Source organism: Mobula birostris, chromosome 1 (genome assembly GCF_030028105.1).
Source record: "Mobula birostris isolate sMobBir1 chromosome 1, sMobBir1.hap1, whole genome shotgun sequence".
Lineage (NCBI taxonomy): Eukaryota > Metazoa > Chordata > Chondrichthyes > Myliobatiformes > Myliobatidae > Mobula > Mobula birostris.
The window spans coordinates 158,389,393-158,403,983 of NC_092370.1; the positions used below are offsets into that span (position 1 = coordinate 158,389,393).

Genomic DNA, 14,591 nt, shown 5'->3' on the forward strand with positions numbered 1-14,591 from the left:
TGTCTGTTGGTTAATGGTGAAATCTGTTTCAGCTTCTCACACCAGAAGATTAATAATTGGAGCGCAGAGACCTCAACTAGAACTAAGTTAACTACCAGTTTTAAAGTACCTGGTATAGGTACCAGTTTGGGCCAAGAGGAAGGGTATGGTTAAGAAGGGTCAACACTTAAAATCAGTTACAGGGAGCCACATGTGATTTTGAAATAAAAACCTTCAAAAATGGGCAAATGTGTATTTGCATACAGAACTCTTACGCTAAATACAATGAAGTGACTTAATTTCCAGACTCATTAGACAACAATTAGCAGGAAGGTACAGAACATTTCATAACATGTACCTAAAAGGAAGAAATTGCGTGCTAAGGACATGTTGAAGGAGGGGAGCCCCAAGGACATTTCATCCTGTCCTTATTTCTTTGTGTCCGTTGAAAGAGAGAAACTTTGATATTCATCATTTGGAATCCCTCACATGCATGTCACTGATCACATCACAAATTTCATTATATAAAATATGCTCACACATACAATTAAACCTTAACAAAAATCAAAATGATGTGATGCTGGAAATGTGAATTAAAAACAAAAAATGATAGAACTATTCTGCAGATCAAGCAGCATCTCTGGTGAATGCAGAATGGGTAACTGCTTTGTAGAGCACCTGTATTTAATCTGATGGCCATTAAATTCTCCATTGTGCTGCCAATCTGACCCATCTATCTACAGGCCCTGCACTGTAATAACAAGGTTATCAAACAGGACTTCATCTTCCATCTGGCTTGTTGCAATCTTTGGGACTCAAAAAGGAATTTTACAACTTCAGGTAACTTGTTTTCTTGATTTGTATCAGAACTGGCCATTTTTGCTTCAAGTCATCAATTTGGTACATTGGCTTCAATTTTTCCTCCCCTCACCAACACACCCTAATCTGGTGAGCACTTGCTATGGCACAGTATTTTATGAATATTGTATTTGTTTGCATTCTCACTTTCTCTTCGCCACTATTTCATGACGTTTCTTCATTCTTTATCTCCCCTCCCCCCACCATTCCCAGTAATCCATTGATCAGCTCTACAATTTATCCTTTGGCAATATTGGTATCACCCTGTCCCTTCTTTTTCTTTCTTTCTTTCTCTCTCCCCCTCTCTGTCCCCCCCCCAACACACACACAACCCCCCCCCCCTGAAATTTATAGCTATAGCTTCTCTCTTTCCAACTCTGATAAAGGACCTTGTAAATATTTCTCTTTCTCCAGATGCCATCTGACCTGAGTGTTTCCAGCACTTTCCATTAAATTGTTAACTCATTAATTAAAATTATTCAAATAAAATCTTTCTGACAATGTTTTTCTTTTTTATTTTGAATACGTGCTTGTTACATTTCATTCAAGATTCCTGGACGTCAGATCATCTTCCCCAGACATTATTTGCACTGTAATGGGCAGTTAACATATTCAGCAACCATTTAATTTCTTGGCCAACCGTGGGTCTTTGCGAATCTTGTCATCCAGGTCCAGGTATTTGTTTGGTGCTGCCTCTTTGTGCCTGCAAGCAAACAGCATTAACCTCAGTACGTATTTGTAGATGGAATGAAACCAACCCATCACAATATGTGTTTATGTCTTCAATCACAGGCAGTAGAAAAGCCTTGTGGCAGCAACAATGAGATATAGATTCAAATCCTGAGCAAATTGATGTGAGAAGTTTTCTCTCATACTGTAGGTGTCAGGGTGAAATACAAAATAAATTTGAGAAATGTTGGTGCAGCTTCCAGAAACTGTCAAACCTATAGCACATCAATAATCTGCGATCCTACAATTTAAATTACCAATGGCTCTGCATCTCTCTCACTGGGTTATGTTTCCCTGACAATCAGCAGTCCCACACTCTCACCCACTGCCTCCACTTCAAGTCTTGCTGGACCTCACAACTACCCCCACCCCAAAGACGTACCAAGTTCAATGGCAAATTCATTGCAAAACTCTTTGACATCATAAAGAACCTAATTAAAAGGGTCCCGGAAGATTTGCCAGAGCCCCAAGCATGGGGAATTCTTGTAGTTCTACTGCACTAATTGACACTAATTTGACAACCTTATGGAGATGTGGGAAATGAAAGTGTCACAACAATATAAGAGATTGGCCCTTTGAGACTGAGATGAAGTGTATTTATTTTTTCAGTGCTTGGAGCCTTTGGAAATCTCCACAAAGCTGAAGATGCACAGACACTAAGAACATTCAGAGCTGAGAAAGAATCTTTGAATATGATATCAAAGGTTATGGGGTCTGGACAATAAAATAGAGTTAAGAGCAATAACTCAGTCAGCTGTGATCTTGGTGCACAATAGGCTGGAGGGGCCTTTATAAACCTTGCTAGATCATTTGGGTGTCTGGGCACAATTCCATTCTCGATGTACACTCAATGGCCACTTTATTAGGTACACCTGCTCATTAATGCAGATATCTAATCAGCCAATCATGTGGCAGCAACTCAATGCATAAAAGCATCCAGACACGGTCAAGAGGTTCAGTTGTTGTTCAGACCAAACATCAGAATGGGGAAGAAATGTGATCTAAGTGACTTTGACCATGGAATGATTATTGGTGCCAGTTGGGATGGTTTGAGTATCTCAGAATCTGCTGATCTCTTGGAATTTTCATGAACAACAGTTTCTCAAGTTTATAGAGGATGGTGCGAGAAACAAAAGAAAAATCCAGTGAGTGGCAGTTCTGTGGGTGAAAACATCTTATTAATGACAGAGGTCAGAACAGAATGTCCAGATTGGTTCAAGGTGACAGTAACTCAAATATCATCCATTACAACAGTGGTGGGTAGAAGTGCATCTCTGAACATGCAACATGTTGAACCTAGAAGTGGATGGGCTACAGCAGCAGAGGACCATGAACATACACTCAGTGGCCACTTTAGGTACAGAAGCCACCCAATAATGTGGCTCTGTAACTATTAGGCCATATTCAGAGTCTGTTGCTCAATACAAGTCATTGTTCATCTTGGTTAGATCACACTTGTCTGTGTTTGATGCTCAGTGAATATCCCTTCCAGTGGTAATCACTGTCCCAATGTTTATATCATCACAAGACATTATACAGTGACTTCATGTAAAATTGAATCGCCTCCAAATTAAAGTATTAAAGCATCATCAGACACTAGCATATCTGTTAGCACTGATCCAGCCTGGAACCTGAATCAGGCTCCTTCATATAAATCAAGCAATTTTATCTTTACATGCCAAGTATGATTTAACAAACAGGATTTCAAAGCACAAGTGTACGGGAACGTTAAATTCTGGGACACTGGAGAGGAATGGATATACCCACTCAGAATATACATGGTAGGGAAATGTAGATTAGGCAAAATCTGTGATTGAAAATGAGCCATTTTGTTTGGAATATTTTCCTCACAATATTGGTACTCAGACCTGTTGGATAAATCATCTAAATCAAGTCAGTATTTGATTGACTGAAAGACATGATTGTTAAATTATAAAATCATTACTTTAATAGTTGTAGGGTATCTAAATAATGAAATTTTCATGTGTGATGAGACTCATATAGCACTGGCTTTTAATTATGTTGGTAAGATTTAAAACTGCTTAAATTGCCTGCAGAAAGGAGTGATAACCAACTTATCAATGGTTCTCTGGTGGCTTCTAGTGTCATGTAAATCACAAGTTCACCCTGCACAGCGCAGCTGATGGAATGCAGCCCGCTTCTAGTCAGAAGCTCCAGGAAAACAGCAGCAGTTGAGGCAGTGTTGTAGCATTTCAACATCTTCCCAATACTCTGCCACAAAGAGTACAGGCAGATTTCCTGCAAAGCCAGGGACAGATGTAGAGGATTGTATGTTTATGGAATGAGCTACCAGAATAGTTCAGTCAGGTACACTAACAACATTTCAAGGTCATTTGGACAGGTACATGGCTAAGAAAGAATTAGAGGGATACGGGCTTAATGGGTCAAATGGGATGAGCTTGGATGGGCACTTGGTTGACATGGATGAGTTGGGCCTGCTTCTGTGCTGTATTGCTCTCTCACTTAGTTCCTGGGTATTGCACCATATTGGTAGGTAGAGATTCCTAATAGCCGAAGGTATCAGCACAACTCTACCAGCAAATCAGCATTGTAAGAGGAGAGGAAGCACCAAAGATGATATTATAATCTTGCATGGAGACTAAGCACTGATAGGGATCAGTAACAATGAACGCTCTGATTCGGTAAAATCAGAAAATGTTCGCAGTATCCATAGAGGGAGAAAGAGGCGCAACATTTCAGATAAATGACTCCAACTTGCCTGGAGACCGGAGTGATGAAAGATCATCAACCTGAAAAGTTGATGTTCTTTCCCCTCCAGGTGCTGACCATCACCAATATTTTCTGCTTTAATTTCATATGTCTGGAATCTGTAGTTTTTTTGGTTTGGTTTCTCAGTGTTGTTCAATGATAGAGCATTAATAGTGAAATGAGGATTCTTACTTGTTGAGGCGCATTTCAAGGATGTGGATTCGAAACATGGCCTCAGAGCAGTAGGACAAATAGGCCTCTTCATCTTCCTTGGTCATAGACATCTGGTTCTGCTGATACCATTGCTGTTTATTCTGGAGCTCTAAGGCCTCCTAGAAAAAAAGAACATGAGGGCACGAAGCAGCTAATAGTGGTACACCATTACTGAGGAAGCCAGTTCTAGTAGGACTGCTTTGTTACTTGCCTATTGAAACTAAAAGATATTCATTGAATTTAATTCTTAGCCAAAGTTCTGTGCCATTGATTCAAAAGCATAAGCTTCAATTCCACAGAAGTAGCTAAGTCAAGTTTATTGTTGTATGCACAAGTACATGTATGCACAGATGCAATAGAAAACTTACTTGCAGCACCATCACAGGCTCATAACATCAGAGAAGCAGCATTCACAAGAAAAATATAAACATAAATTATCCACAGTTTTACAAGAAGAAAAACACACTATTGGGACAAAAAAATATATTCTAGTACAAAGTGATCAGAATGGTCATAGCATTACTAAACTGCAGATGTGATTAGGATTTTGCTGGTTGTTTCAAGAACCAAATGGGTGAAGGAAAGTAGCTGTTCCTGAAACTGGTGCTGTGGGACATCAGGCTTCTGTACCTCCTGCGAGAAGATGGCATGGCCTGGTAGGTGGAAATTTTGATGACAGATATTGACTTTTGAGGCTTCACCTTCTGTGGATACTACCAATGGGAATGGGGTTCTGTGCCCATGATATATTGAGAAAAGTCCAGTACTCTATAGCTTCTTGCATTCCCAACCATTCAAATTCCTTGTTTTGAGACAGCATTCTCGAGATATGCATCTTTTCTGGGAAGTTCTTTCAGTAGAACCTGTTTGCTTAAATGTTAATTGGCACATATCCAGTTGAGTTGTGGGTTTGCCTCTGCACTTTTATCTTCTCCAGATGGTGGTGTGGATTTTATTTCAACAGGAACTGCCACATCAGATTACCCCACGTAAATGTTTAGTTGTAATATCTGGAATGTTCTCAAACTTTGACTTTTTTTTAATTGAGTTAAGTACAGAATAGTCCCTTCTGTTCTTTTGAACGGTGCCACCCAGCAATCCCCCAATTTAATCCTAGCCTAATCACAGGACAATTCACAATGACCAATTAACCAACTAGCTAGTATGTCTTTGGACTGTGTCCATGGAATATCACAAACAAAATGCTGGAGAAACTCAGCAGATCAGGCAGCATCCATGGAAATGAATAAATAGTCAAGGTTTTGGGCAGAGAGGGAAAGGGAAGGGGGAAAATACCAAGTTGCAGAAATCAGTATACATGCCATGAGGTTGGAGGCTACCTAGACAGAAGCCATTTCTTATATGGTGTGGTTGATTTGATTTTTTTGCTATTGATTCATTCTTCCTTGGCTTTTCCTCTGTATGTTTTCACTTTTCATTTGCACATCTTCTCCCAACAGTGGAACTGAATATTATCATCCAGAATTTGGTCTACGAGTAGAGCATTCTTTTCTCTGAGAACTCGTACATCCTTCAGTCTGATTTCTATACTTTTGTTTCTGTTCTCTTACTGTGTCAGCACTATTTCCTTTCCCAGACCTGATCTGGAGGTTTGACTGCTGAGCAGTCAGTATCTTTATCTGTTTACTTGTGCTTTCCTGTGATCTGACTGTACCTACGTATAACCTGGGTTGTAGTGACCTATGCATTCCTAATCAATGTTTTCTGTGTGAGCGTGTATGCTGAGCTGCAAATGACTAAGCCTGCTGATCTTGAATTTGCACTTATTGGCTATGGTTCAAAGCTTCGTAATAAAATCATGAATAGACTATTGCCTCAGGTTTTGGAACCTGCCTCAGCAATTCTGGTGATTTGATTTCTCTTTTAGGTGCATCCTCAATTTCCTACCTATTCTCTGACTTCTGGAGAGGTGCATCATCTTCTCTCCTGCCATAGAAGGAGGTAGCTAACTTTCTCTTCAATTGTACTTTTCAGAAAGCTGCTGAATGTCACATTACATCTTGTTTCAATTCTCTGCGGCTTCGATAGCATCTTGGGGATTCCAGTCCCCCCACTACATTTCAATGGTTTTCCCAAACAATAGCATGTTTAAACTTGGAAAAAATTACGAGTGGTACTATGGATCCTTCAGTTAAATTTGAAGAGACTTGGAGGCCATTTATTCAATATTTTCATATGATGTAAGTTGACCATTTCTGAATCCTTTGTAGTAATTTTTTGTTCATGTATAGAGGAGCGGAGTTAACTTCAAATAATAATTTTAGCCAAGGAAATATGGCAGCCCAATCTTTGTTTTTTTTTAGTTTAGGATTTTTTTTTTCTGTTTATAAAATATCGTTTTCATGGTTAGTTAGTAAGAGATTGAGAGGCTAAACTACATTTGTTACTTGGAATCTGTGCTTGTACATGTTAACCGTTATTAATGTAATCCTGATTTCTTTGTATCATTATTATTATTGTTATGTTTATTAATTTGAAACTTAATAAAAAGATTGAAAAAGACAGAAAAGCATCTTGGGCCTCCTGTTCATTGTAGCTAGAATTGCAGCCACCTTTCAGACAGTCTTCTTCTTAAGGAAGAGGTAGCATTGAAGTTACATGTGTACGATATTATTTAATGCAGGGTAGTTGTTGCACATCAGCTATCATGGAGAGTTAACAGAGCGAGGCCTTGATCCACTGACAAGACAAATGAAACCCAGACCTTGCACAAGTGTTAACCAACAACACACACAGCTGTGAATGCACATAGATGTTCTCTCACTCACACACACACACACACACACCCTTTCAGACCAGCACTTGAGTGTGGAAAGAATGTCATTAAGCTAGAAAAGATGCATAAAAGATTCACGATGAGATTACCAGGTCTGGAAGGTATGAGTTATAAGTAGAGGTTGGATAGGTTGGGGCTTTTCTTTCTCGAGCATAAAAGGCTGAAGGGTGAAAAGCTATAGAGTTTTATAACATCATCAGGGACATAGATACACTGAATCTTTTTCCCAGGGTGGAAAATCTAAAACGAGAAGGGGTAAGTTTAAGGTGAGAGGGAAAGATTTAAAGGGGATCTGGGGGCAGTGTTCTCACGCAGATGGAGGTGGGAATGTTAAATGAACTGCAGAGGTGGGTACAATTACAACGTTTAAAAGACATTTAGTCAGATTCCTGGATAAGGAAGGAAGGAAGGCTTCGGTAGACAGGTTAGTCAGCATGGATCAGTTGGGCCAAAAGCCCTATTTCCTTGCTGTTTAACTATGATTCTATGAATAATGCTAAGAAAATTCAGCACCTTCTCAAACCGATTTTGAATGATGTTAGCTTTATCAATCAGCCTCTGCTTCATGTCTGCTAGACAGTCACTGCGGAGCTTGATGGCTAGCTTCCTGGTGATTTTGTTGGGCTGTCCCAAACGAGCAAGGAATGGTGCGAGGTAATCCACCTCTTCCTCAGCCTGCCGTGACCGCTGCTCCTCCTCCCTAAGCATCTGAGAAACAAAGATAGTAATAAATGGCTGGCATCGTTTGGAAACAACAGGGGATTATATTTAACTGGGCAGCTGATGTAGGAAGACAATTCATTTTTGAACCCACTCCATTTATATTACAGTTAAATTTCATGGAATAATGATCAACATCAGTGTTTTTTCTGTAATACCAACTTTTTTCTCAACTGCAACTGAGAAGGTGAAGAAGATATCACTTTAATAAGGTCAATACAGTAAAAGAAAGAATAGATGATTCAGAAAGTCAGCGTGAATAGGCAAAAGAAGGGAAAGATGACATGAAGCAAGGATGTTCCAGTAAAGGAGATCACTGATTAGCCATAACAAAGACACATGGCACGTTAGACTGTAGGAAGGCTGTAAAAGAGATAGAATGCACGTAGGTGGACAAATATGAAGCTTACCAGAACTAGAAAGTTTAAATCCCCAAAAGCACTGTCCAAAAGACAGTAAATAAAAGTCGGAGAGAATTTGGTAGCTAAGGTTGACGGGATAGCTTATTTTTTGTTTGAATCTCGTCCAGTTGTGTGAAAGATAAAGTACAACTGATTTTGTAGTACTTTTTTTGAATTAATCTATTGGTAGATTTTATTCTATCAGGAGGGTGTGGTTTCCAGGAATTCCAGAATGTTTCAATCGATCAGGAGCTCCTGAGGCAAATAGTTGGACTTGCTACTCTGTGAATGAACAAGTAAACAGGCACCAAAGGATTCAAGTATCTCATTCATTACAATCTTCCATAGAAGTCAAGTAATTAAAGAAAAAGCACCTCACAATATTATGAAGAGTGTGACATTCAGACCTGGCACACTGTCAGCAGGGTTCAACCAGGACAATGAAAAAAGTAGCACAATTAAGCTCACTGCATTGACAAAGTAGAACTTCATCACAATTCAAAGACTCATGGTGGAATGAGGGCAAGGTCAGGCTGAATGTAGAACATATTCCAATACTGTAATGTCTGATAACATACAGGCCTAAAATATTCTTGTGCCATATCCAAAAAAAAATCAATGTTCACAGGAAAAAGCAAATACATTAATGTGGGGTTAGTGAAAATCAAGATATAAGAATATAAAATATAGGAGCAGGAGTTGACCATGCACCCCTTTGTATCTGCTCCACCATTCACCAAGATCATGGCTGATCAAACTCAGTACAATTTTCTAGCAAAATATCTCATTGATCTACGTTTTGAAAGAAGTCAGCAGGCTAAGGATTCTAAAATCTACAGATTAAATAAATTTCTCATCCCAGTCATAAAAAATAGCTTTTTCCATATTCTGAGGTAATGATAACTCATAATCCAGGGAACATCCACTCTGTGATAGAATAATATCCACTTGCCTGAATGTGCTGTGCTATACACCGTCAGGATAGATCTATAGAATCTCTCAAAACCAAAGGTGGAGGAGTATGCCTCATGATGAACTCCTCCTGGTGTACAAATATATCAGTGCTGTCCCAGTTCTGCTCACCAGACCTGGAATATCTCATAGTTAAGTGCTGTCCATTTTGCCTACCATGGGAGATTTCCATGATCTTTTTGGTAGCAGTATACACTCCACCTCAGGCCAATGTCAATCAGGCTTTAGATGATCTGAGCAATAGGATCAACATGCATGAAACATACCCTAACGCCTTCACCAACGTTTTGGGGGATTTTAACCAGGCCAGTCTGAAAAAAATCACGAAGCAATTACCATCAACAGATCAATTGTAATACCAGAGGATACAACACACTGAACCATTGTTACACCACCATCAAGAACGGCTACCATGCTCCTCCACGCCCCCACTTCGGGAAGCCTGATCACCTGGCTGTACTTCTACTCCCTGAGTATAGTCAGAAACTGAGGACTGCAGTACAGTGGTGAGGACCAAGGAGGTTTGGACAAGGGAAGCACAGGAGTGCCTACAGGACTGCTTTGAATCAGTGGTCTGGGCCATATTCAGGGACTCATCTTCGAATCTGGATGAGTATGCTGCAGTTGTTACCGACTTCATTAAAACCTGTGCGGATGAGTGTGTGCCTACAAAGACTAAATGTAAATTCCTAAACCAAAAGCCATGGTTGAACCAGGAGGTATGACATCTGCTGAAGGCTAGATTTATGGCATTCAAGTCTGGCGACCCAGGTCTGTACCAGAAAACCAGGTATGACTTGCGGAGGGCTATTTCAAGAGCGAAGAGACAATTTTGAATGAGGTTGGAGGTGACAACTCTGGCAGGGTTTGCAAGACATTACTTCCTACAAGGCAAAACCCAATAGCATGAATGGCACCGATGCTTCACTACCAGATGAACTCAACACCTTCTATGTCTGCTTTGAAATAGAGAACATAACTACAGCTGTGAAGATCCCTGTGATCTCTGTTTCAGAGGCTGATGTTATGCTGTCTTTAAAGAGAGTGAACCCTCGCAAGGCCGAAGGTCCCAATGGAGTACCTGGTAAGGCTCTCAAAACTTGTGGCAACCAACTGGTGGGAATATTCAAGGAAATTTTCAACCTCTTGCTTCAACTTGCTTCCCACTTGTTTCAAAGAGACAACAATTATACCAGTGCCTAAGAAGAATAATGTGAGCTGCCTTAATGACTATTGTCCAGTAGCACTCACATCTACAGTGATGAAACGCTTTGAGAGGTTGGTCACGACTAGACTGAACTCCTGCCTCAGCAAGGACCTGGACCCACTGCAATTTGCCTATCACCACAATAGGTCAACAGCAGAACCCGTGAACACTACCTCACTTTTTTAAAATATATATTACAGTATTTCTGTTTTATATGATTCTTAATCTATTCAACATACATATACTGTAAATTATTTATTTCTCCTCCTATATTATGTATTGCACTGAACTGCTGCAGCTAAGTTAACAAATTTCACAACACATGCCGAGGATAATAAACCTGATTCTGATTCTAACAACTCTTAAGAAGTTCAACACCATCTGGGGCAAAGCAGACTATTTAATTATCAATGCAGGCATAATCCTAAACAACCCTATAATAGTTGCGCCTCGCGACCAAATTGAAACTCGTAAGTCAGATTTTACACACGCTCTCCCATTGCAAGAGTTAGTAGAATATTAAATAATTAATAAAACATGGATTCTGGACACTCAAATCTATTGTACATAGGTTGATGGCAGAACCTCTCTGTCCATTAAAACCACTGTACCTAAGAGTGTGATTAAAGAGAAAGAACCCTCTGTTTAGAACCATTTTCCACAGCATTTCTAGCAGGAATTTCTATCTGTAACCATAGGAACATGAACCCCAAGGAACTATTTTGCAGCCTTGATCAGAATAGCTCTGCTAAAGTATGACATTGTGTAGAAGCTCATACAACATTCCTAACTGTTTGCCATGCAACATCTTTTACCCATCACCTCATCATGTTTCTTCTGAGTTTTCCAAGGCTTTGAAATGGGGACTGGCAGTCACCGTTACACAACAGTGATTCTTACCTTAATCCATTTTATCCTCAATTGCCACTGAACAAGATAAGTATGTGTTTCTGATCAGGGTATCCTACACTGAAGTGCCTTTGTTCAACGTATCCTTCACATAAATTGAAATATCACAAATGCAAATAGCATGGCTGGACTATTACACTAGTCAAAGCATCTCATGCCTGACCATCACTAGAGCAACCAGATGGAGCCCAAACAAGGCAAACATAATTAACTGTCACTACAGCAAATGGATTTGTTAAGAGTGTATTGAGAGCATTCTAAAATGCTCAGCAGTCACAGAATCGTTACTATAAACAGAGCATACAAAGCTTCATGACCACCAAGGCAATTGGATTGTTTTATTATTGTCACATATTCCAAATGCAATGAAAAACTTTGTTAGAATGCACCACATAAAAACCTGATGCAGTTACAGGTAAAGTGCAGTGCAAGTAAACAAATCGAGTACAAGGTCCACAACAAGGTAGATTGGGAGATAAAAATTCATCCTCAGCATTTGAGAGGCTTGTTGGGAGAGGGAAGAAGAGAAAGTGACCTTGGTGAGAGGGGATCTTGATGATGTTAGATGCTTCCCCAAGGCAGTGTGGATGATGTCAATGAAGGGAAGGCTGGTGTGCCTGATGGACTAGACTGATGCAGTGTTGGGCAAAGCAGTTTCTATACCAAGGTGTGATGCAGAGAGTTGTGATCACAGCTCAGCACATCATGGAAACCAGCTACCCTTCTATGGACTCTGCCTACAGTCCTTGCTGCCTTGGTTAAGTAGCCAGCATAATCAAAGACTCCTTCCTATCACAGATGTTCTCTCTTCTCACCCCTTCCAATGGAAGAAGATACAAAACCTAACCAGGCTCAAGAATAGCTTTTATCCTGCTATTGAATGGATCACTTGTACAGTAAGATGCTCTCAAAACCTACCTCACTGTAACCTTGCTCCTTATTGTCTGCACTGCACTTTGTCTGTAATTCTGTATTCTGTAATTACTTTTTCCTTGTACTCCCTCAATGCATTGATTTGATAACATGATCTGCATGGGTAGCAAGCAAAACAAAGTTTTTCATTGTACATTTACCCAAGCTATTTTTTAATTTAGTCTAATACTGCACATAAATGATGGATATCATCTTCTGTAAGCTTCCTAAAATGAGGATGTTAGATTTCTTATTTATTTTTTACATTTCCTTACTATGTAGAAAGTGGTTATTCAGACAAAGGAGTCCATGGCAGCCCCACAGCAGTCCCATTTTCCCACTTACCTCCTGTAATTTACTTTTGCACACGTGCTCATTAACTCCCCTAGATTCTACCACCCACTGACACCAGATACAGTTTGCATTGGCCAATTAACCTACTAGCAGATAAGTCTTTGTTACGTAGGAGGAAACTGTATATCCCATGGGAACTTCATTCAGTAAAGAGTGTGCAAACTCTATATTAAGAGATCAAATTCACAATAACTACATGTTCTTGAATCAAAGATAGCAGCTTGGACATATCATTTGTACTCTAAGGAGATCTTCCCATCTCAGTTGCTAACATAATCCTCCAAAATACTTTATTTTTCATGCACTTTTTTGCTATTCAGTAGAGACAAAGCCATTTTCCCATCTGCCATTTCTCAGCCCATTTTTCCAGCTGATCCAGATCTTGTTGCAAGCTCTATTAGGCTTCCTCGCTGTCCACTACACCCACAGAAGGTGCAGAAGATGTTTGCCAGTAAGATTCCTTTGCTTCTCAGTCCAATTAGTTTATTTATTCCTCAATACATAGGTGAGCTCCTTACTTCTGCAGTTAGAGTGTTCCATCAATTTATTAACATGAAGATTAATTCCACACTTACACATAGTCTACTAATGTCTTTTTGGATTTTGTCTAATAAGCCATGTATAAAAATGCTAAACACCACTCTTCAAGTTTGAATCATCTCTTTTCAAAATCTTGTGTCCCTTAGCTACATTGCGCAATCCTGGATGTTTCTACAAGCCCCAGTTGTGTGAACAGAACACAGTGTTCAAATCAAAGCCTATCATGCTGGTAGGTTTTAGACTTAAACTGTACTGATTTAGTAACATTGCTTTGCTACCTGTTTGCTTTCTCAACTGATGCTCTACAAAGATTTGGACTGGCTGCTGTTATGTCTGGGATCACCTCATCAGTTTATTTTCCTTATTCTTTGTTAATATAATCATGCAGCAAAAAAAAAAAAACAAACTGCTGGGGGACCTGAGTGGATCAGGCAGCATCTGTGGAGGCAGAGAGATGGTCCAACATTTCATTCAGTTTGCATTAATTTCTGTTTATTTCAACCCTGAATGCATGCATCCTACTAAGATTTCCCTTTGATCCTATTATACAGGATACAGGTTTTCTGTTGCATTTGCCATTTTCCCATATGACTTGAAGAAGACCATTTTGGACAATCAAGTCAATGGCAGTTCTGAGCAATCCCATTTTCCTATGAATTTTTCACATTCCCATTAATTGCCTCAGATTCTACCATTCACCTGCACACCAGGGGCAATTTACAGTAGCCAATCAAACTACTGTAGGAGTGTCAACAAAGATCGACCCAAATGTAATTACTTCTAATATACACTTTATTCCAATGCAAACAAATGGCGATATCATATATATATATATATATATATAGCAGGAAAAACCCGCCCAAAACGTAGCAATGTACAACTTAATACATAACATATCTGGCGAACTTAACCCTTAACAGCCTGTCTGAATTCTGCCTGATGAAATTAAAGAGTTCCTACACTACCAACCAGCAATCTTTAGGATTTGCCTTTTAAGTCTACAATAGAGGTGCTGCTAGCCATTTATTTGAACCGGCTGCATTTTATTTTATAAATTGGCCATACAAGAGAAAACTAATGTTTGTCTAATACAAACATCTCTCAGTTCAAACAAGTACAGAAATTCAATAAACACATGGCAAAAGTTTAATTCTAATGCACTTACAAAGTCAATAACAACATCAGATATGGAAAATCAAAACAAAATTGCAGATGCTGGAAATCTAAAACAAAAACAGAAAGTGCTGGAAATACTCAGCTATTCAGACCA

At 39.4% G+C, this 14,591-nt stretch overlaps 1 protein-coding gene across 1 annotated transcript in view; it reads right to left on the reverse strand.

The window, feature by feature from the left end:
- Positions 1–1,328: 1,328 nt before the first annotated feature.
- The window catches only part of ccdc135 (coiled-coil domain containing 135), a 99,065-nt gene continuing 85,802 nt past the window's right edge, over positions 1,329–14,591 (reverse strand). The window contains exons 16-18 of the mRNA XM_072264897.1: positions 7,820–8,014; positions 4,489–4,628; positions 1,329–1,540 (exon numbers count right to left, since the gene is read on the reverse strand). Coding sequence (XP_072120998.1) covers positions 1,450–1,540; positions 4,489–4,628; positions 7,820–8,014 — 426 coding nt within the window. The 3' untranslated portion in view covers positions 1,329–1,449. The remainder of the gene's footprint in view (positions 1,541–4,488; positions 4,629–7,819; positions 8,015–14,591) is intronic.